We start from the raw sequence: 22,687 nt of genomic DNA, 5'->3' as shown, positions 1-22,687 counted from the left end.
GAGGGCACATATGAATGAGGTATAACCAAAAGTACTAATATACTAACTATAATGATAGAATGATGTGAGTAGTTTATAAGTCATGCCATAGTGAGCGATGCAGCAGACATATAAACGAGGTGTTTCAGAAAAGGAAAATGGAGCCCGGCCAGCATGGCTCAGGGGTTGAGCATCGACCTAGGAACCAGGAAGTCATGGTTCTATTCCCAGTCAGGGCACATGCCCGGGTTGTGGGCTCGATCCCCAGTGTGGGGGTTGTACAAGAGCAACTGATCAATGATTCTCTCTGATCATCGATGTTCCTCTCTCTCCTTCCCCCTTCCTCTCTGAAATCAATAAAAATATTTTTAAAAGAGCACGAAGAAGCATCCATGTTTCATCTATGTCATTTAGTCAGGCTGCCAACTGCTTTCTCCCTCTGCTAGGCTATGGCACTCTTGGTTTTTTTCATTTTCAATCCCGCATCTCAACTCAGGCCTTGTTCGGGGTCCAAATATTGCTTCAATCTGCTTCTCTAAGACATGACTCTGTGATTTGTCCCACTGTTTCACATACTTCTAAATTACGCCATCCCTCATGGGTGGATACACTCCATCCAGGTAAGGGAGCAATAGAATCCTGTTGGTGGTGGGGAGGAGGGAGGATAAGGAGAGGAAGTTGTCAAAAAATGGCTCTGTTTCACTTACAAATTCCTTGTCCTCTGAATCCCCAAGTCAACTTAAACTCTTACTTTTCCCACATCCCCCATGTATCTCTTCACCTGGCTAGTCCCCGTCCCAGATCAAAGAGGCAGAATACTAGGAATTTCTAAGAACGAACAGGAAGAAGTATTTCTTCTTATAGTCCCTCTCTCATGACTATCAATAATTTTGAGAAATAAAGTTACAACAGAAAGCATAAGAAGAGGTTAAGTGTAGTATCACTTTCCACAAGAATATAGACTGTGGGTGTCGAGAACAAGTAATAAGCAGAACCACATGAGTGACTGATACAGGTATTTTAGCATTCCAGGAGCTCAAGTGTACTAGAGATCAGGGAGAGTTGGAGTTATCAGTGAAAGTTTTATGAAATAAATGGAATTGGAATTTGGACTCTAAGGTAAGTGTGGGATTTGGTAAATCAGACAGACTCATTGAAGCACGTGCCAGACAGAAAGAATGGCATAGGGAAAGGTATCACTAAGAATCTTTCAGAATTGTATGACCCAAATAGTTAATATTACAGAGATATTATTAATTTTCCTGGTTGTAACAGTGTTGATGTTGTTAGGTAGGAAAAAGTCAGTATTTATAGGTGATACATACTGAATTATTATTATTATTATTATTATTATTTTAATATATATATTTTTATTGATTTCAGAGAGGAAGGGAAAGGGAGAGAGGAAATAGAAACATCAGTGAGGGGAGAGAATCATTGGTTGGCTGCCTCCTGCACGCCCCCTACTGGGGATCAAGCAGCAACCCAGGCATGTGCCCTTGACGGGAATTGAACCTGGGACCCTTCAGTCCACAGGCTGACGCTCTATCCACTGAACCAAAGCAGCTAGGGTGCATACTGGATTATTTAAGGGTGAAGTTCCTTGATGCAAATTGCTTTCAAAGGTAAGAAATGAGGAGAGAGAGAGAGAGAGAGAGAGAGAGAGAGAGAGAGAGAATGAAAATGCGAAAATATATGCCAAAATTTTAAGAGTAATAAATTGGAGGAGGGAGACATATATACTACAATATGAACTCTAAAGCTGCTCATACACTTGGTCCAAGAAATTGTACTTTCAGGAAATAATCAGAAACTAGAAACAAAGGGCAGGTGACAACCAAGTGCTCATTCATTGGTGATATAAGAATTTGGAGAAGGGGGAGCAGCATGTGTGTACTGAGCTAGAGAGCCACCCATCAATCCTACCTCATGACATAAACAAATCATACAATGGACCAAACCAGGAGGCTTCTGCCCACTAGGATGTGGCCAGCACAGTCTTGTTATAGACTACAAGCTCTGGGTCTTTGTCCCCTGGGGCCTGACCAGTGTTCTGTGGCCATGTACCATAAGCACCTTTGCTGTACTACAACCAAGGTATCTTGGAAATGACAAGAAACAAAAAAACAAGTGCTTAGATCATGTACTATCCAGAATTTCTACACATTGAACCAATTTCAAAGTGCTTCAAATTCTGTAACCTTAATATACTTAAACAGCACATTGAAAAACATTTTTCAAACTGTATTTAGGTGTACAGAGATTTGCAAATAAGGTAGTTGTGCATGCATGCTTGACAACATTTCACTATTTTTTATTACAAGTTGAATAGATTTTTCTCTAACACTTACACTCAGCTGCCTCCCTTTTTTTAAATCCTCACCCAAGGATATTTTTCCATTGATTTTTAAAGAGGAAGGGAGTGGGGAGGAGAGAGGAAAACATCAATGTGAGTGAGACACATCAATTGGTTGCTGGTAGGTTGAGGGATCAAGCCTGAAACCTAGGTATGAGGTATGCGCTTTTGACCTGAATCAAACCCGGGCCCTTCAGTCCATCAGGGCTCAGCTTCCTTTTAGTATTAACTATGACTAAGAGCCAGCAAACAGCAGATGTTTTGGAATAATTAGCAAGTGTTTATATGCTAATAGTCCCCAAATGGCCACACCTACAAATATCATTAAAACAGTACAAAGGCATCATATGTACATGCAACTTAAACAAATTCAATTGTACACCAAAGGCAAAACATTTAATGATTAAAAACATTTTCATAAGCCAGATACTTTATCTGGTGACTTTTAAAAAAGGGATCTGGCCAAGCTGGGATGGCTCAGTGGTTGAGCAGGGACCTATGAACCAGGAGGTCATAGTTCGATTCCCAATCAGGGCACATGCCCAGATTGCGGGCTTGATTCCCAGAGGGGACGTGCAGGAGGCAGCAGATCAATGATTCTCTCTCATCATTGATGTTTCTATCTCTCTCTCCTTCTCCCTTTTTGTTGGAAATCAATAAAAATATATTTTATAAAAGTAAAAATAATCTGTACTGGATATATAAAACTATATACTTAATTTTATAAGCAATTTAAGAGATTTTTAAGGGTAACTTTTACTGTATTTGGGTTTCACATATGCAACAACTTTAGAACTTAACCATGAGCAAAATGGGACTTCCACATCTAACATAGAGTGCTTGGCTATAAAAAACATAATCTGTTTTGCCCTGGCTGCTGTTGTTCAGTGGTTAGAGCATCAGCCCGTAATTGGAAGGGTGGGGAGTTTAATTTCTAGTCAAGGGCATGTACCTGGGTTTCAGGTTTAATCTCTGGCTGCAATGGGCCATGTGCCAGAGGCAGCCAATCTATATGTCTTTCTCACATTGATGTTTCTCTCTCTCTTTTTCTCTCCCACTCTCTGAAAAGCAATGGAAAAAATATCCTCGGGTAAGGATGAACAACAACAACAAAAAAACATAATCTGTTTTGAATCCTTGCTGTGGGGACACCCAAGTTCACAATTTTCTTATCTGTAAAATTGGAACATTAAGAATACCTATCTGTGATGGTTAATTTTATGTGTCAATTTGGCTGGGCCACAGTGCCAAGATATTTGGTCAAATGTTATTCTGAATGTTTCAGTGAAGGTGTGTTTTGGGTTGGGATTAATATTTAAAGCACCAGACTTTGAGTAAAGCAGATCACCCTTCATAATGTGGGTTGGCATCATCCAACCACTTGAAGGCCTTAATAGATAGACTGACCTCCTTCAAGCAAGAAAGAATTCTTCCAGCAGACTGCCCTTGAACTCAAAATTCAACTTTGCCTTGGCTCTCCAGCCTGCCAGCCTACCCATTAGATTTTGGATTCACCAAGATTCCACAATAATGAGAGCCAATTCCTTAAAATATTTTTTCTCTCTCTTTAGATAAATAAATGATAATAGATAGATAGATAGATGATAGATAGATAGATAGATATCTTTATATATGTAAAACAAAATTTATCTATATCTACATATCTATCTATATCGAGAGAGAGAGAGAGAGAGAGAGAGAGAGAGAGAGAGAGAGAGAAAGAGAGATTGAGACATACACATTCTGTTGTTTTTCTCTAGAAAACCCTTACTAATACACTACCCAACAAAGTTATTATGAAGATTAAATAAGACAATGCATTTAATCTCAGAGTGCCTGAAATATGGAATAGTGCTAGATAAATGATTGCTGTTTTATACCCATCTTGCCCCTATTGCCTTGATCCCAGAGACTATTTTTCTTTAAGGCCAGATCTACTCCCTATTTGAATCTGAAGACTGAGCATTCAGGTACTTCTTACAAACCTCCCTTCTTCATCCCTTCTCAGTCCTCAATATGTTGTCTGAAAGAAAAAATGATCTTCAGCTCGATAATGATTATGAGGCACTCAACAGTTTTATGGCACAATATTAGTATCTCTTTTTCCTGATAACTGACCTGTTTGAATACATGCATTGAGCTACCTTCTGAATTAAGCTGGGCCTTCAAGTTGTTTATGAATTGATCCATATCTGGAAAAGAGACAAGAGAAAGATAATTTTAAAATAGGATCTAACCCACTATATACACATACAGTACGTCATTTATTCTTGGTTACACCTGTTTGTGTTTTTATTAACATGATTTCTCAAGATTTACTAGATACTGAGAAGTCAGCATTTGGACAACATTCTAATTTATATATTATGTTCATCAAGATGGCCCTGGCTTGTCCCCAATAATATGAGCTGCCCACTCCCCTCAAATTCTGTATGCATGTGAATCTGTTTCTTCGAATCTCCCCAACCCACCATAGGAACATCAGCATAGCTACATAGTTCCCAGAATGCTCCCCTTCCTGGCCTAGCTCTCATCCTAAGGCAGTGATGGCGAACCTATGACACGCGTATCAGAGGTGACACGCGAACTCATTTTTTTGGTTGATTTTTCTTGGTTAAATGGCATTTAAATATATAAAATAAATATCAAAAATATAAATCTTTGTTTTACTATGGTTGCAAGTATCAAAAAATTTCTATATGTGACACGGCACCAGAGTTAAGTTAGGGTTTTTCAAAATGCTGACACACCGAGCTCAAAAGGTTCACCATCACTGTTCTAAGGAGTCCCATGCTCCTGTATGGATATTTACCCTAGTGAACTTGTTTACACATCAGCATCAATTCTCTCTAAAGAAATATTTTCTCTTTCTACCTCTCTTTAACATACAAGCCAGGTGGAGTTAATATGAGCAATCTTTTATTTCCCTGTTAGATAGATTTTCCTCCTACGAAACAAAGATACTTGGTGGCCTCATTCAGCTGCCCTGCACCATCACAATCATCCCCACCGGAAGCACATACCAGCATCTCTTTTACCAGATTTCCTTTGATCTATTTACAGTCTAATCTCACTAGAGAGGAAAGCACAGGGCGAGGTAGATGAATCCACAGCTTGCTTGTGACTTAATTGGTCAGATTTCAGATTTCGCTAAGTGTCTCCAAGTCAATTACAATTAGTTTCCTCATTTATGATCTGGTTGCATTTCAAAAGGTTGTCCCTAAATCAGTTAATTGTTTTGCTCAACAAATACATTTACCTATAGAAATGTTCATTTACAGGTCACTTCACAATAGCCATTTAAGACCAAATGCAGTTAATATACAACAAATGCACGATTAGCAGGAATAGAAAATTATAATACGACCACACACAAAGTAAAATATAATTCTAAACACAATTCCTTTATTTATTGAAAGTCAGGAATGGAGGAAACAAGTCTCAATTGAGTGGCAATAATAGACAAAGAATCTTCTATTGGGATTGTGAGAAAACTTCTGAGACACCAGCAAGAGTTTGGAGAATTTTAACAATTTAAAATATCACAAATTTACTCTCAAAGTACATAGATTTTCTTTTCTTTGTTCCAAGTATATGAGTAGAACTGCTCACATATACATCCATCATTCACCAAATCATCTCTGCATAATTACCGTGTTAGAAGTTATAGTGGGCAAGTTGTTATCAGTTTTTGATCTGAGTCAACCAGATATGGAGAGTCAGCAAGTACAGCAGAGAGTACTGACCTGGGAGTTAAATGCCCACAAATCACATCCCATAATCTTTGTCAAGGCCTTTTTCTTTCTGAGCTTTAACTTCTCCGTCTAGAATTTAAAATTTTCAAACTGTTCTCTGCAAAGTCCTAAGGCATCTGAGAAGTCTCTTGGGGGTGGCGGTGGGGTTCATGGAGGAAGATGTGTAGTGAAGAATTAGCATAGAAGTCAGATGCAGAAAACTGTATTTTCCATTAGACTGTAGGTTCTTTGCAGGAAGAGATTTTCATCTTTGATGTTTCTTCCAGTGATGTATTTCAAGTGTTTAGGACAGTGCCTGGCACGTGGTAGGTGTTCAATACATTTCCCAAGGTTTTTGATGAGTGACAGAAAAGGGGAATGAGGAAGCGTGTTTTCTTGAGTACAGGAGTTAGACGAGAATAGAAAAGAATAAAAGAAAATTAGACAGGTTATGTATGAGAGATGTTTGACATGCAATTAACTATGAAGTATGATGTGCCAGAGACGGTAGTTTATTGTGATTTCAAGAAGGAGTGAAAAAGGAGATACAACAGTAAAAAAAGAATGTTAGGTCAGATAACTCTCATATAATCCAGAGGAGGGCACCATGAAGTCAGGAGCACTTGCTTGGTTGCTGCCAGAAAAAATCTGGAGGAGAGTGAAGAGAATTCCATTCTTCTCCATTCACATATTCTTCAATTATGCCTCATTAGTCCTATCTGGGGCAACTTATTAGATAAGAGCCATCTCCTATTTGGTCTTCCTCAATCCCTGTGGATTATGAGACAGCGGGGTTGAGGGAGCAAAGTGACTTTGATAACCTATTTAGCCCCTATTGAACCTCAGTTTCTTCACCTGCCAAGGAAAGGGGTTATGATACTGATTTAATAGGTTTAATGTGAGAATTCCATGAATCAGTACATGCAAATGTACTTCTTTGCATATGAAAAGTTCTCAATATAATTAATTATTATTAAAGTCACCCCCATTATTATTGTTGATGGCCATGTTTAGGTCTGGCCCAGAAGGGTATCTCCTAGGCATCAAATAGTTCTTTCATAAGCTAAGTGTTCTCACAAACCTTCTCTTCCTCTTATATTTATAATCTCAATTTGTAGCACCACCATCAACCCCGTCTCAATCTAAAAACTTGAGGGCCAGTTACTTTTGACTCCTCTCTTTCCATCTCCAGCCAATTGGTTACCAGCTGCAATAAATTTTACCGAAGAAATCTCTCTTAAACCTGGCCCTTCATCTTTTCCCAGTCACTTCCCCTTTTAGTCCATTCTCCCACAATGCAACCCAAGTGTGGTAAAAACATGTGGGATCTGGACTGAGCACTTAGGGTCACATCCCGACTCTGCAACTTCTTAACAGTAAGACTCTGGGTAAGTTTTTCCACATCTTTGTGTCTGTTTTCCCATCTGCAAAATGAGAACAATAATAGTACCAGCTCATAAGGTTGTTGTACTTATCAAGTTAATATGTGTTCAAGTGTTTATAGTATCTTGTACAAAGAGGCAACATCAGGTGAGCTCCTCAGTAGATACCTAGTCTTGCTCCTCTCTGTGTCCCAGTTTTTTAGCAGAGTATCTCCTCCATGTAGTGTGCCAATGTCCAATGAATGAATGATCATAGGAATAAGGAAGGTTATTTAATAACAATAATATATATATATATATATATATATATATATATATATATATATATGCCAAAGTGACCATCCAACTGGTAGTTAGGATGCACACTGACCACCAGGAGGCAGACGCTCCGACTGGTAGCTATGATGTGCACTGACCACCAGGGGGCAGACACTCGATGCAGGAGCTGCGGAGCAACAGCAACTTTGCAGAGTGTCCTTTCACACATTGGGACCTCTCAGGGGATGTCAGACTGTCGGTTTCGGTTTGATCCCCAAAGGCCAAGCCAAGGGACCCCACCTGCCGGAGGGATTCCGCTTACTCCGCAGATGCCCTTTGAGCCCCAGCACCGTCCCAGGTGGCTGGGAGAGGGACCAAGGGAGGTTGGCTCCAGGGCATGTCCAGCCCATCTCACCCAGTCCCACCCCACTTGCCACCTTCTAATTAATTTACTTTCAATGTGCACAAATCCATGCACTGGGCCTCTAGTATACTATAATAATCAATAATATTAATATTTAAAGTAGCAATAATCAAGGAGTCTGAAAAATACTTCCTGTCCAAATTGCATTAAAAGTATATTAGTCATTGCCCTAGCTGGTATGACTCAGTGGATAGAGTGTCAGCCTGTGGACTGAAGGGTCCCGGGTTCAATTCCAGTCAAGGGCATATGTCTCAGTTGCTGGCTCAATCCCCAGTGGAGGGTGTTCAGGAGGCAGCCAATCAATGATTTTCTCTCATCATTGATGTTTCTATCTCTCTTTCCCTCTCCCTTTCTCTCTGAAATAAATAAAAACATATTTTTTTAAAAAGGATATTAGTCAGCCCGGCCGGCATGCTCAGTGGTTGGATGTCGACCTATGAACCAGGAGGTTCGACTCCCAGTCAGGGCACATGCTCAGGTTGCAGGCTCAATCCCCAGTGGGGGGTGTTCAGGAGGCAGCCAATCAATGATTCTCTCTCATCATTGATGTTTCCCTCTCTCCCTCCCCCTTGCTCTCTGAAATCAATATAAAATTTTTTTACGTATATTAGTCAAATGGCATAAGCTGCCAATCAGGAATGTCTCAACCATTTTTGCTAACTGCACATTCACCCAAAAGATAGTCAATTGGAGTTGCCATTAGATAACCATGGACAACACTCTAAATGTTGGTAGGAATGGATATAGAGAAAGCTATCAGAAATGTGTATAACCTTCTCTTTTAAAAATGTTTTATTTAATATTTTACCCAGCTAAAATTTTAAAAATTGGGGCCAACAGGATGGTTTTAAAGAATGCTTAGGGTTGCTGTTTTTTTAAAGGCATTTAAAAGCCTTTTACTTTTCTCTAAAGTTGGAGCTGCTGCTCTTAAGTGTCTAGAACCAGACAGCTGCACAGAATCTGTGAGGAAAGTGGTGAGAAAATACCCAAAGGGGTTAAGGTATTTGTCTTGAGCTCTGCAGATGGAATCACACAGTCAGGAGAGCTTCAGAAATGCAAATAACCTACTGAGATAATAACCATTATTCTGCCTGGTATGGCTCTTCAAGCCTTTGTGTCTGGAAGCCAGACTTTCTGGTCCTTCTCCTAATGTACAGGGTACTGGAAGAGGAAATAAAGGAGGAGATAGGAAGGAAGATTGAACCCCTTCCACAGGGGGTCAATGTCTAATATATGCATAACTTCACACCTCATATTACAAGGACCATGACCACAGAAAATTGCTAATGTTATATTACATTTGTCATGTTCCTAAGGTTATTTTGTTACACATTTTCCATAGTGATCTGCTTGTTATATGAAAGTAAACAGTGCTTCTAAAGGACAAGAGCAGGTGGCTGGCTAATAAGAATGCATCTCACCCTTTGGCCAGCCCTAAGAGGAAAAAAATGTCTAGGGATGAATCAAGAAGTTAAACCTTTAAGGAGGGAAGCACAGCAGAGTCACTGGGGCCTACAACTTCAAAAGAATGCAGAGCATTGGGAACCCTGACACAGACCTAAGAAGGTACCTAATATCTTAACAAGATAGAGCATGTGGAGAACACAAATAATCATCCCTCATGCACATCTACATAGCTTTACAGCAGGGAAATAGTGCTCATATACCATTCCCATTTCACAGATAATGAACTTGGAAGCTCAGGTCACATGTTTAGAAGTGACAAAATCAGAACTGGAACCCTTATCTTCCAACTCAAATTACAAGTGCTCCCTTACTACTTTCTAATATTGCAAATTTGATGAGCACCTTCTTTCTAAAAAACTGTCTACTCAAACCGGCTCAGTGGATAGAGCATCGGCCTGCGGACTGAAGGGTCCCAGGTTCGATTCAGGTCAAGGGCATGTACCTTGGTTGCGGGCACATCCCCAGTGGGGGGTGTGCAGGAGGCAGCTGATCGATGTTTCTCTCTCATCTCATTGATGTTTCTAACTCTCTATCCCTCTCCCTTCCTCTCTGTAAAAAACAAAAAAAAAAAAATATTTTAAAAAAGAAAATAACCAAAGTGTCCTTCCATAGATGATTGGATCAAGAAGGTGTGGTACATATACACAGTGGAATGCTGCTCAGCCAGAGAAAAGGTTAAATACTGCCATTTGTGACAACATGGATAGAGCTTGAGAATGTCATGCTAAGTGAAATGTCAGACAGAAAAAGTCAAGAACCATGTGATTTCACTCACATGTGGGATATAAAACTGAAAGCAACAAATGAACAAACAAACAAAAACTCATAGACACAGATAGCAGTATGGTGGTTACCAGAGGAGGAGAGGGGTGTGGGGAGGTAACAAAGGGTAAAGGGGGTCAATATATGGTGACAGAAGAAGACTTGTCTTTGAGTGGTGAACACACAATGCAATATAGAAATGACGTATTATAGAATTGTACACATGAAACCTATATAATTTTATTAACCAATGTCACCCCCAATAAATTTAATAAAAAAGAAAATAAAAAACTGTCTACTAAAATATGAACAAGATTAAAGACAACATACCAATCATTTAGAAAGATATTGAGAAGTATAGGTCACTTTCAGCCACTGACTATAAGAAATGCTGAAACTGTTAAAAAATGAAAATCAGCCATAGCCGGTTTGGCTCAGTGGATAGAGCGTTGGCCTGAGGACTGAAGGGTCCCAGGCTCGATTCCAGTCAAGGGCATGTGCCTGGATTGCGGGCACATCCCCAGTAGGGGGTGTGCAGGAGGCAGCTTATCAATGTTTCTCTCTCATTCATGTTTCCAACTTTCTATTCCTCTCCCTTTCTGTAAAAAAAAAAAAAATCAATAAAATATATTTTAAAAAAAGAAAATCAACATTTTAGGGTTTTGAGGTTATAGGCAGTTTTTTAAAACACATTACCTGTGTTTTTAATATTTGAAAAAGGTTATTAAAGAACTAGAGCCCAGCCAGTTTGGCTTAGTGGTTGAGCGTCAACCTATGAACCAGGAGGTCACGGTTCAATACCCAGTCAGGGCACATGCCTGAGTTTTGGGCTGGACCCTCAGTGGGGGGTGTGCAGGAGGCAGCCAATTAATGATTCTCTCTCATCATTGATGTTTCTCTCTCTCTCTCTCTCTCTCTCTCTCTCTCTCTCTCTCTCTCTTTCTCCCTATCCCTTCCTCTCTGAAATCAATAAAAATATACTTTTTTAAAAAAAAGAACTAGAAGGAGAGTTTTACCAAACATTCAAAGAAGAGCTAAACCTATCCTCCTCAAATTATTCCAAAAAATCTCAGAGGAAGGAACACTTCCAAGCACTTTTTACATGGCCAGCATTAGCCTAATTCCAAAATCAAAGACAGTACAAAGAAAGAGGATTACAGGCCAATATCCCTGATGAACACAGATGCTAAAATCATTAACAAAATATTAGCAAATCGAATCGAGCAATACTTTAAAAAGATCAGACCCCATGACCAAATGGGACTTATTCCGGGATGCAAGGCTGGTACAATATTCGCAAATCAATAAATGTGATATATCACATAAATAAATTGAAAGACAAAAATCACCGGATCATATCAATTGACACAGAGAAAGCATTCGACAAAATCCAACACCCTTTTTTCATACAAACTCTCAGGAAAGTGGGAATAGAGGGGTCACACCTCAACATAACATTAAAATACCAATGGCATATTTCACAGATCTAGAACAAACACTCCAAACATTTATATGGAAACAAAAAAGACCCCAAGTAGCCACAGCAATCTTGAGAAAGAACAAAGTTGGAGGGATCACAATACCAGATATGAGGTTATACTACAAAGCCACTATAAGCAAAACGGCATGATACTGGCACAAGAACAGGCATATAGATCAATGGGACAGAACAGAGAACCCAGAAATCAACCCAAGCCATTGGATGTGGAGAAAAGGGGAGGTTCTTACACTGAGCATGCCAAAAGCTCAATTAATATTTGATAAAGGAGGCAAGAGCATATGATGGAGTCAAGACAGTCTCTTCAGTAAATGGTGTTGGGAAAATTAGACAGGTACATGCACAAAATGAAACTAGACCACCAACTTACACCATACACAAGAATAAACTCAAAATGGATAAAAGACTTAAATGTAAGTCATGAAGCCATAAAAATCCTAGAAGAAACCATAGGCAGCAAAATCTCAGACATCTGTCATAGCGACATGTTTGCCAATACATCTCCTAGGGCAGTGGTCGGCAAACAGCAGCTCGCGAGCCACATGCGGCTTGGCCCCTTGAGTGTGGTTCTTCCACAAAATACCACGTGCGGGTGCGCACGTACAGTGTGATTGAAACTTCATGGCCCATGCGCAGAAGTCAGTTTTCGGCCTGAGCAAGTCTATTTTGAAGAAGTGGCATTAGAAGAAGTGGGGGTACGTTTGCTGAGGTCAACCCCTCAAATTGAGGATGTTTTTAGCAAAGGCCAGCTTAGGAGTACCCTAATTAAGTTAATAACAATGTACCTACCTATATAGTTTAAGTTTAAAAAATTGGCTCTCAAAAGAAATTTCAATCGTTGTACTGTTGATATTTGGCTCTGTTGGCTAATGAGTTTGCCGACCACTGTCCTAGGGCAAGGGAAACAAAGAAGAAAATAAACAATTGGGACTACATCAAACTAAAAAGTTTCTGCACAGCAAAAGAAACCTTCAACAAAATGAAAAGGAAGCCCACTGTATGGGAGAACATATTTGCCAATGATACATCTGATAAGGGCTTAATTTCCAAAATATATAAGGAACTCATAAAACTTAACAAAAGGAAAACAATCCAATTAAAAAATGGGCAAAGGACCTAAATAGACACTTCTCCAAAGTGGACATTCAGAAAGCCGAGAGACATATGATAAAATGCTCAAAGTCACTAATCATCAGAGAGATGCAAATTAAAACAACAAGGAGCTATCACCTCACACCTGTCAGAATGGTTATCATCAACAAATGACAAGTGCTAGTGAGGATGTGGAGAAAAGGGAACCCTCATACACTATTGGTGGGAGTGCAGTCTGGTGCAGCCATTATGAAAACAGAATGGAGTTTCCTCAAAAAAATAAATATGGAACTGCCATTTGACCTAGTGATCCCACTTCTAGGAATATATCCCAAGAAACCAGAAACACCAATCAGAAAGGATATATGCACCCCTATGTTCACAGCAGCACAATTCACCATAGCTAAGATTTGGAAACAGCCTAAGTGCCCATCAGCAGATGAGTGGATTAAAAACAGTGGTACATAATGGAATACTACACTGCTGTAAAAAAGAATGAATTCTGCCCTGATTGGTTTGGCTCAGTGGATAGAACATCGGCCTGCGGACTGAGGGGTCCCAGGTTCAATTCTGGTCAGGGGCATGTACCTTGGTTGCGGGCACATCCCCAGTAGGGAGTGTGCAGGAAGCAGCTGATCGATGTTTCTCTCTCATCTCATTGATGTTTCTAGCTCTTTAACCCTCTCCCTTCCTCTCTGCAAAAAATCAATAAAATATATTTTTTTAAAAAGAAGGAAATCTTACCATTTGCAAAAGCATGGAGGGACCTGGAGAGCATTATGCTAAGTGAAATAAGCCAGTCAGAGAAAGACAAGTATCACATGATCTCACTCAGATGTGGCATCTAATGAACAGAATAAGTGGATGAATGGAGTGGATCCAGATTCATGGAAGCATGGAACAGACTTTGGAATCTCAGAGGGGAGGTGGAGAAAGGTGGGTGGGTGGGTGATCACCCAAAGATCTCCTATGTATATTTGCATAACCTATGGACACAGACAATATGGTGGTGAAGGTCGGGGGGGGGGGGGTGCGTGGCAAACTGGAGGGGTACAATGGGGGAGGAAGAAGGATATATGTAATACTTTCAACAATAAAAATTTTTAAAAACCTGAACAAATAGATCCAGAGGTCTGGAAGCATGGCACAGACTGGGGAATCTCAGGGGGAAGGAGGGGTGGGGCGGGGTGGGGCAGGGCGGGTCGGTGCGAAGTGATTGAAATGATCGAAGAACTTATATGCATATATGCATAGCCCATGGTCACAGACAATAGGGTGGTGAAAGGGGGGCAGGTGTGGTGGAGGGGGTCAATGGGGAAAAGGGGACATATGTAATACTTTCAACAATAAAGATAAATCTTAAAAGTTTTTTAAAATAATAGAAGGAATGAGTACACAGATATTTTCAGACCGTATTTTTTTTTTAATCCTCACCAGAGTGAGGGTATTTTTTCCATTGATTTTTAAAGCGAGTGAAGGGAGGGGAATAGGGAGAGAGAGAGAGTGGGGGTGGGGAGGGAGAGAGAGAAAGAGAGAGAGAGAGAGAGAGAGAGAGAGAGAGAGAGAGAGAACTATCCACGTGAGAGAGACACATTGATTGGTTCCCTCTCGCTAGCGTCCAGGTTGGGGGCAGCAATTGAATCTGCTCCTGCTACGACAGTGCGTGCCACTGTCGGTTGGCCGTTAACCGTTGACCGTTAACCATTGACCGTTGAATGGAATCTGAGACTCTTTGGTCAGAGGGCCGGACACTGTAACCACTGAGCCAATCCGGCCAGGGCCAGATAGTTTAACTGTATATTTTTCAGAGAGTAGCTTTGAAATGGATCTCTGGGAAAACCTTCAGCAGCATCGACATTACATGAGGTTAACAACAGAATGGTGATCAAAGAACAATAATTTCCAACACTCACTGAGTACTTACTGTGTTCTGTTAAAAGAACAAATGTAGACAGCCGTCAGTTGGAGCGCAGGCCTGACTCGCCACTTATGAGGGGCGGGGCGGCAGTGTGAGAGTGGCCCAGAGGACGCTGCGCGCGCAGGGAGCCAAACAAGGGTGTCCTGAGACTCCAAGTGGTCTCCCTTTGCTGATGTGCATTGAAGAGGAAAGCTGAGTGAGGGCTGTTACATCTCCAGGCTTCCGTAGGGCAGGTCTAGCAGCAATCCCCTCACTACCATAGGCAGTCAGGGAGCACTGGGGAGTCTTCCCATTGGCCAAGATGGCGAAGGGGCGGTTCTTACATTGAGCACGCCCAGAAGTAGAAAGATGAATGGATAGGGCCCCAGCGAGTGAGAGTGAAGGCTAAATGATAAAGTTGACTTGGGGATAATAAAAGTCACTCAATAGGAGACTGTTTAAATGAATTATGACTCCTCCATATCGTGAAAAACTATGCAGTCATACAAAAGCATGAGGTATTTCTTTACATACATATATGGAAAGGGCTCCTAAGTATATTTTTAAGTAGACAAAGTAAGGTGTAAAATGATATGCAGAGTGTGTTACTATCTTTGTATAAAAGGCAATGGGGAGTATATATGTATATAGAGAGACTCATTTGTTTGATATACATAAAATGCCCATGAAAGGATTCCTAATCGACACATAACTCAGAGAGGCAAACACTTCATTGTATATACTTTTGCATATTTTTAACTTTGAGCAGTTTGGAATTCATTACCAATTTAAAATACATTTTTAAATGAAAGTTTTAACAAGAGCCCTTGGCTACTAAGTAGATAAGGAAACTGAGGAAGAGGGCAAAGCTAATGCTAGCATTTCTTTTAAATATAGTTTTGTTGATTTCAGAGAGGAAGGGAGAGGAAGAGAGAGATGGAAACATCAATGATGACAGAGAATCATTGATCGGCTGCCTCCTGCACGCCCCCTACTGGGGATCGAACCCACAACCCGGGCATGTGCCCTTGACCAGAATTGAACCCAGGACCTTTCAGTCCGCAGGCCAATGCTCTATCTACTGAGCCAAACCAGCTAGGTCTAATGCTAGCATTTTGAGTATGGAGTAAGAGAACCACAACAGCCATATTTCCCCACTGCTTACTATACTGTCATGCATTCTTCTAAGTGCTTTAAAAAATTAATACTTTATTTCTTTATTGCATCCCTATGAGGTAATTTCTACTATTATTCTCAATTCATGGACGAAAAAAGGCAAGTGCAGAGATTATGATGATGGTAAATTGAAGAACCAGGGAAGTGAAAAGGAAAAGTCTTGAATGAGGGGTGGAGCAAGAGTCTAGAGGTGTTTTAGACATGATGAGATTGAGGTTACAAAAAAAAGGCAAAATGCTAGATATTTGATACCTGTATTGATATCAAATACATGAATCTGGCTCTAGACTTAGGTTATAGCTCCTTAATTTAAAGTGTTTAATAATCCCAGAGTTTGGTTTGTTCATATTATACCTATTTTGTATAACTGTGCAATCAATATCTTTAAGTTTATTATACAAAGTACCTAGCATGTTACATTTAAATCCAGCTTCCTAGCCCACTAACCTACCTTCCTCTTCTCCAAACACACAAGCAAAATTTAAATAAGTTACTTAAAGTAACAAAAATGAAGACAACTTCCACTTATAAAATATGTAATGGAAGTCAGGAACTGGGTCCAATGTGTTTTACTTACATTCTTTGTAATCACAAATTACCATATCATTTTAGAGGTGAGAAAACAGAGGCTAGATGATAAAGCTGAGCTGGCGATAATAAATACATCAGAAACCCAACTTCAGATATAAAACCCAAATTGAAAACAGTATTATATGAAGATCAAAAAGTCAAACAAGGTTTCACATTGTCTTTGATAAACTAATGAGCCTAATATGACAATGTAATTATATATGTACACAAAGTACTGTAATACAGGGAACAGTGTAGCAGAGGTTCCAGATAATGCAAGTAAAGGGAAATGGAAACTCCAAAGAGTTTCTTTCTATAAGCAAGAATCAGGGAAATTTTCATAGAAATAGCATTTAATTTGAAATTAATAATGAAAGAAATCTATAAATACTGTTTTAAGAAAAAATCAGGAAAGTAAGTACATCTATAATAATAAAAGCATAAAATGCTAATTACACCGGACGTCCTTCCGGACAACCTTCTGGACGAAGCTATGATGGCAGGGGCCGAGGCAGAGGCGGCCCCTAGTTCTATGTTAAGTATCAACTGAGCAGACCAGACAGTGATGTACAATTTCTAAGAAATAGCTGAAGAAATAAGGAAGGTTTGATGCACATGCAAAGGGCTGCAATAGGACTTAAAAGATGATTGGGGTTTGAATGGGGAGGCAAAAGGAAGACATGTAAGATGAAAGAAATACAAAATGAGTTTTAATCAAATTTCTGTGTCTAACACATAGTATGCCAACACATATTTGCTAAATAAATTATATATCCAAAGGCATACTTCTCATTATTCATCAATTTAAGTGAGGCAATAAACTATAACCAACTCAAGGTAAGGGTAAATATAGAAATATAGAAATATAGAAAATATAGAAATATGTCAAATAATAATACAGTAAAACCTCAATATAACGGACTAACGAGGAGGTGCCTGTTAAAGCGGAAAGTCTGTTATATAATAAAGTAGGTTTTCCAGATGCATATGCTAAAAAATTGACAAATTAGTTTAGTTTACCTGTTTTGACTGTTGCACACACATTTGTACACACATTTGTATAATTAAAATTAAGTATGTATAAAAAGTTTAGTTTCACAGAAAAGTTTTCTATATGCATTATAGTAATTTTAAATTTATACTGAATAGGTCTAGTCAATGCCTGCATTCGCATCACCGTGCATATGGCTGGGATGTGGCTTAGCGCATGGGGGAACATCTTCCCTGCATGCCTGAAAACTGGTGCAGAAGAAAGTCACACCAGGAGATAAAGAACCAATTACCACTCTTGATGAGGTGTGATCATATGCTAATCATTCGCTGAACATTGTTTATCAGCCATGACTATTAGATTTAAATATGTAGACTATAGTTGTGGGTATGTAATACTTATTTATGTTGGCAAAATTACTAGTGTTTTTTCCAACATATGGCCTATTCGCTAAAATTTGTTTAAAATAACAGTGAATTGCCTGGCTGGTGTGGTTCAGTGGTTGAGCACCAGCCCATAAATCAGGAGATCATGGTATGATTGCCTGTCAGGGCACATGCCCAGGTTTCCAGCTAGATCCCCAGTGGGGGGCATGGAGGAGGCAGCTGATTAATGTTTCTCTCTCATCAATGTTTCTATCTCTCTCCCTCTCCCTTCCTCTCTCTAAAAGCAATAAAAATATTTTTAAAAAATAAGTGAATTCACGACAAAAAAAATAACCTGATAATTTAATTATAAGCAAGTCTTGGTTAAAAGTATTTTAAAATTAACAGGGTGTTAATTTTCACATATGACATACAGACCAGAAAATATGTCCGTTAAATTCAAACTCTGTTAAATCGAGATCTGCAAAATCAAGGGTTTACTATACCGCCCCTGCCAGAATGAGAAAGAATAAATGGTTGTTCTCCCTCACTGCTAGGCACATGCAACCTAGAGAGATGGAAGATGACTAAGCTTGGTGGCTTGATTATTGGAATTCGGTTAGCTATACCAATAAGGGCTTCATCTCAGAAATACATATACTAGAATGACAGGGGTGGGAGGTAGAGGGTGGTAGTGTGCTAGTTCATGTTTTCTCCCAAATTTTCTTTCCAATGTATCCTGGAAGCCTAAACAAGAGGGACCTATAGCTCCCCTGAGCTCTGAAAATAGAGCCATTATCTGGTTTGGTTTTCGGATATATGTGTCACTTTTGCTAAGTTTATATTTCTGTTTTTCCTATGTTTCCTGCCTATCGGCCCTTCAAGTTAACCTGAAGACCCTGTTCCCAGGCCATTCTCTGTTGTCACCAAAAAAAAATTCTGAAGAACGGAATGAGGTCATTTGTGAGTCACTGGTTTATGTTGTCCAAATGACCTGTTGGTTATATCATCCTGTTTAAGTTGCCTAAAGAATGAGGGGAAAGGCAGACTAGTGGCCCGTTCTCTAGGAGGTGCTAAAGTCCAGAGGGAACAATGTTAAATCAAAGGTAAATAAAACCCGTGCTCTAACTTCAGCCTTTGGGCAAGCAAATTCAATCTTGTGAGGTCTCCTTTCACCCCACCTGGAAGGTGTTTTAAAGATAGCAAAGCACTAATTCTATCAGCAGTGTTCCAGAGAGAAGAGTGGCGAGCTGAGTAAGAAAAGGAAGTGAAACAAAGATATACTAGTACACGGAGTAGCAGGCAGCCTCTGTTACATACATCATGGCATTTAATCTACCCAAACTTCTTTTGAGATAAGATTATTAATCCATATTCTCTAAAGGAGTCAAGCAATGTCCAGGGTAATGCAGCAAGTAAGTGGTGATGTTAGTTTTAAAGCAGTTATGTCTGCTGCTCCAAGCCATCAGAGTTTCCATTAGTTTCAAACCCAAACTTAAAGATTATTCTCTTTGCCTAGTTATCATCAGCCTGAGTGACATCAGACAGGTGCTAAATAATACCAAAGGAAATAAAGGATTGTCCCTTTGACCATCTGTTTGGATTTATTTTTCCAAAGAATACATTTTATTTATTTTGTGATTTAATTCCCCCCAAATTCACTGAGTTAAACACACACACACACACACACACACAGACTTCTTCCAAGTAATCACTGCAAGTCGATTTGCTACAGCAATTTGGTTCAATATTACACCTACTGAGGAACCAACCACCTTGGCCACGATTTAAAGAGCTAGGTAGGGCAGGGCGTAGGTTTCCACCTCAAGCCAAGCTCAGCCTTCCTTGCAGTGGTTCTCAACCTTCCTAATGCCGCGACCCTTTAATACAGTTGCTCATGTTGTGGTGACCCCCAACCATAAAATTATTTTCGTTGCTACTTTATCACTGTAATTTTGCTACTGTTATGAATCGTCATGTAAATATCTGATATGCAGGATGTATTTTCATTGTTACCAAGTGAACATAATGAAAGCATAGTGATTAATCACAAAAACAATATGTAATTATATATGTGTTTTCCGATGGTCTTAGGTGACCCCTGTGAAAGGGTCGTTCGACCCCCAAAGGGGTCGCGACCCACAGGTTGAGAACCGCTGCGAAGGCACGCCGAAAGCAGCTCCTCCCCCAGGCTGCCTCCGGGACTTCACCAGCCAGCTCAACGTCCCCAATAGCCTACACTCAAACCTTAACTCACTTCCCCCTTCTCCTTCCTTTCAGAAGCATCTCTGGGTACCTGTTACTGCTTAGCGGGGGTTACCTGAGAGTGCTGGCCTTCTGAACCCTGTACTCGCTGGCTGCAGCTTAGGCTGGGTTGGGTTAAGTGAAAGACAAACCTCACTGCTTAAGGAGAAATGAGAGTGCCGAGCCAGGGCGGACTAAGTTAGACAAAGCCATCCATCCCCCCCGCCCCCACCCCCCACCCCGCCCTGCCGCCCTCTACACACACACACCTCCATTTCTCCCGCGAGGCTCCCCAACCTTCCTATCCCTTCTTTGCTCAGCCCTTTAGCAAAGTCATTTTCTCTTGAGTTTCATTCGGTTCCACATAGTTTTTGTGCCCTTTCTCCCCAACCCACCTATGCCCTCCCCCCTCTGCTAAAACCTAAAGCGCAGAAGTGGGGATGGGGCTGAATCTCGACAGAGGAGATGGGAGTGAGTGTGTCCTAATCCCAGAGTCACTTACCGCCCATGTCACTAGCTGGGGACTCCTGATGTTTCCGGACCTCATACCGTCCTCCCCGAGGCTCATACTTCTCAGCTGATCGCAAGACAGCTGTTTCCTTCACACCCGCCCCTGTCTGCCAGCGACTCGCTCTCGCCTTCTCTTGCTGGGCCCCCCACCTCCCCTTTTCCTCCTGGCTGGAAAACGGGGCGGAGGGCCAGGGCAGAGGGAGTCAATTCAGACTCAGCTGGGCCACCCTCGCAACCAGGGAAACAAAGCTCTCAGGCATCCAATCCCAAATCGGGGGGCCAGCAAAGCAGACTTCCTAAAAAGAATCTCCCCCCCTGCTGCCCATGCGGCTCTTTCCCTCCGCTAAAAATAAAGTGGGTTCGCTGGGTCGAAGTGGCCAAAGCTGAGGATCCTCGGTTCCCCTTTCACCTCCACCAATTCAGTTCCGGCCAAGCCCACTCTCCACCCATCCTCTGCACTCCACATACCCTGGCAGAGAGGGCCCGGGCTTGGACCTAAGAAAACCAACCCAGACCCCAAAGCAATACTTGAATACAAAGTTGAGGCGGACGAGGGAGGACTCGTTCAGGACAGGAATCTTGACTGCAGCCTTGGCTGCCCCACACCCCAGTGCCTTCCTAAAGAGAAAGAAAGGAGGGGCAAATGCCTACAATTGGTGGAAACATAGAGAGGCATCCCCAGCCCAGGGCAGGGGCTTCAGCGAAAAATGGCCCCAACTCCTGGGAAGACATTTCTTGGAAGCACCCAGCTGCTACACTGGGGAGATCCTCAAGTGCTAGCTGGGCAATTGGAGTGGGTGGGGTAACTCTGTCTCTAGCCGGTTACACCCAGAAGAGAGGTGTGACCACCCTGAGGGTGGAGTTCCTTAAAAGGGACAGATGTCTGCCAGAGGAGAGTCAAAAGTGGGAGGAGATGGAAAAGGGTGTGGCTGAGACCAGGGAGGGAGAAAGAAGGGGGTGGGGTGGGGTGGGGCGGGGCACTGGGCGGAGAGTACTGGTCTTGCCCCTCCCAGCAGCTTTTCTCAGTCTCCAGCCCCAGCAGGTATATAACTCGAGTCAATTTCAATTCCCCTTTTCCCATCCCATAGAGAGGCTTGCAAGTGCTCCGCTTGGTCACCTATCCACTCGGCTTTAAACTAACTCACCAGGGGAGGGCGAAAGGAATTGGGGTGAGAGGCTGTCTACAAAGAGAGGAATTGGGGAAAGGAAAAAGCAAGGCTGGCGACGGGAATCATATCCACCCTCCTAGCTCTCCATGGTAACAGGAAGACACCAGCAGGGACAGCGAGGTCACAATGTCTTCGCAAGGTGGAAACTAAAAGCCGAGGAGAATGGAGCTGGGGGCATGTTGTAGCAAGAGACAAGGAAAGAAGGTGAGGGTGAAAGAACGGGTGGGGAAGAAGGAGGAGTTCGAAGAACTGTGGAGACAGAAAGGCTCTTCTAGTCTTCCAGACACCAGACCTCTAAGAATAGGGTTCTCAACTGCCTGAGGCTCCCTCTCAGCCAGGCATTGCTAAGATTCCTGTGGAGCTGAATCCATAGGATAACAGCCACATTTCCAGGATTTCTTTGCCCTTGCCTGAAAGTCCCTCTCTAGGTCATTTTAATAGGAGGTCAGGAAGTCTCAAGCAACCACAGGCCCTTATCAGTGCCTCGTCCCTACCACAATTCTTTTACAGGGGAGGAAAGAGCAGAGAGACAAAAAAACAAAGCAAGAGGGACCGAGAAAGCAGAGTCAGGAGAAATAATAGCTCCTGTGTCTTCAGCACCTAATATGGGCAAGTCACTGGGCCAGGTGCATTTATCATTTCTTATTCCCGACAACGACCCTGGAAAGTAGAGATTACTATACTCTTCAAGCCCCCTTTTAAAGGATAAAACAAGTTCCAAGCCCCGTGTGGTCGGCAGTTAGACAGACAGGAGCAGAGCAAGGACGATGGGCCAGGTACAGAAGATCACCAGGGCAGAAAGCCCTGGGGGCC

General features: G+C 41.4%; 1 protein-coding gene across 5 annotated transcripts in view; it reads right to left on the bottom strand.

The window, feature by feature from the left end:
* Positions 1-22,687, bottom strand: part of KLF8 (Kruppel like factor 8) — a 75,118-nt gene that overhangs the window by 11,719 nt on the left and 40,712 nt on the right. For 3 of the 5 annotated variants that reach the window (XM_036305447.1, XM_036305445.1, XM_036305449.1), the window contains exon 2: positions 4,454-4,527. In XM_036305447.1, coding sequence (XP_036161340.1) covers positions 4,454-4,525 — 72 coding nt within the window. In that variant the 5' untranslated portion in view covers positions 4,526-4,527. Of the gene's footprint in view, positions 1-4,453; positions 4,528-6,081; positions 6,117-20,697; positions 20,820-22,687 lie in introns of those variants that run through there. The other 2 variants (XM_036305446.1, XM_036305448.1) reach the window with 2 other exon arrangements.

Source organism: Myotis myotis, unplaced genomic scaffold (assembly GCF_014108235.1).
Source record: "Myotis myotis isolate mMyoMyo1 unplaced genomic scaffold, mMyoMyo1.p scaffold_m19_p_4, whole genome shotgun sequence".
Taxonomy (NCBI): Eukaryota; Metazoa; Chordata; class Mammalia; order Chiroptera; family Vespertilionidae; genus Myotis; species Myotis myotis.
Note: the sequence above shows the minus strand (reverse complement) of the source record. Positions and strands in the feature narration are given on the sequence as shown.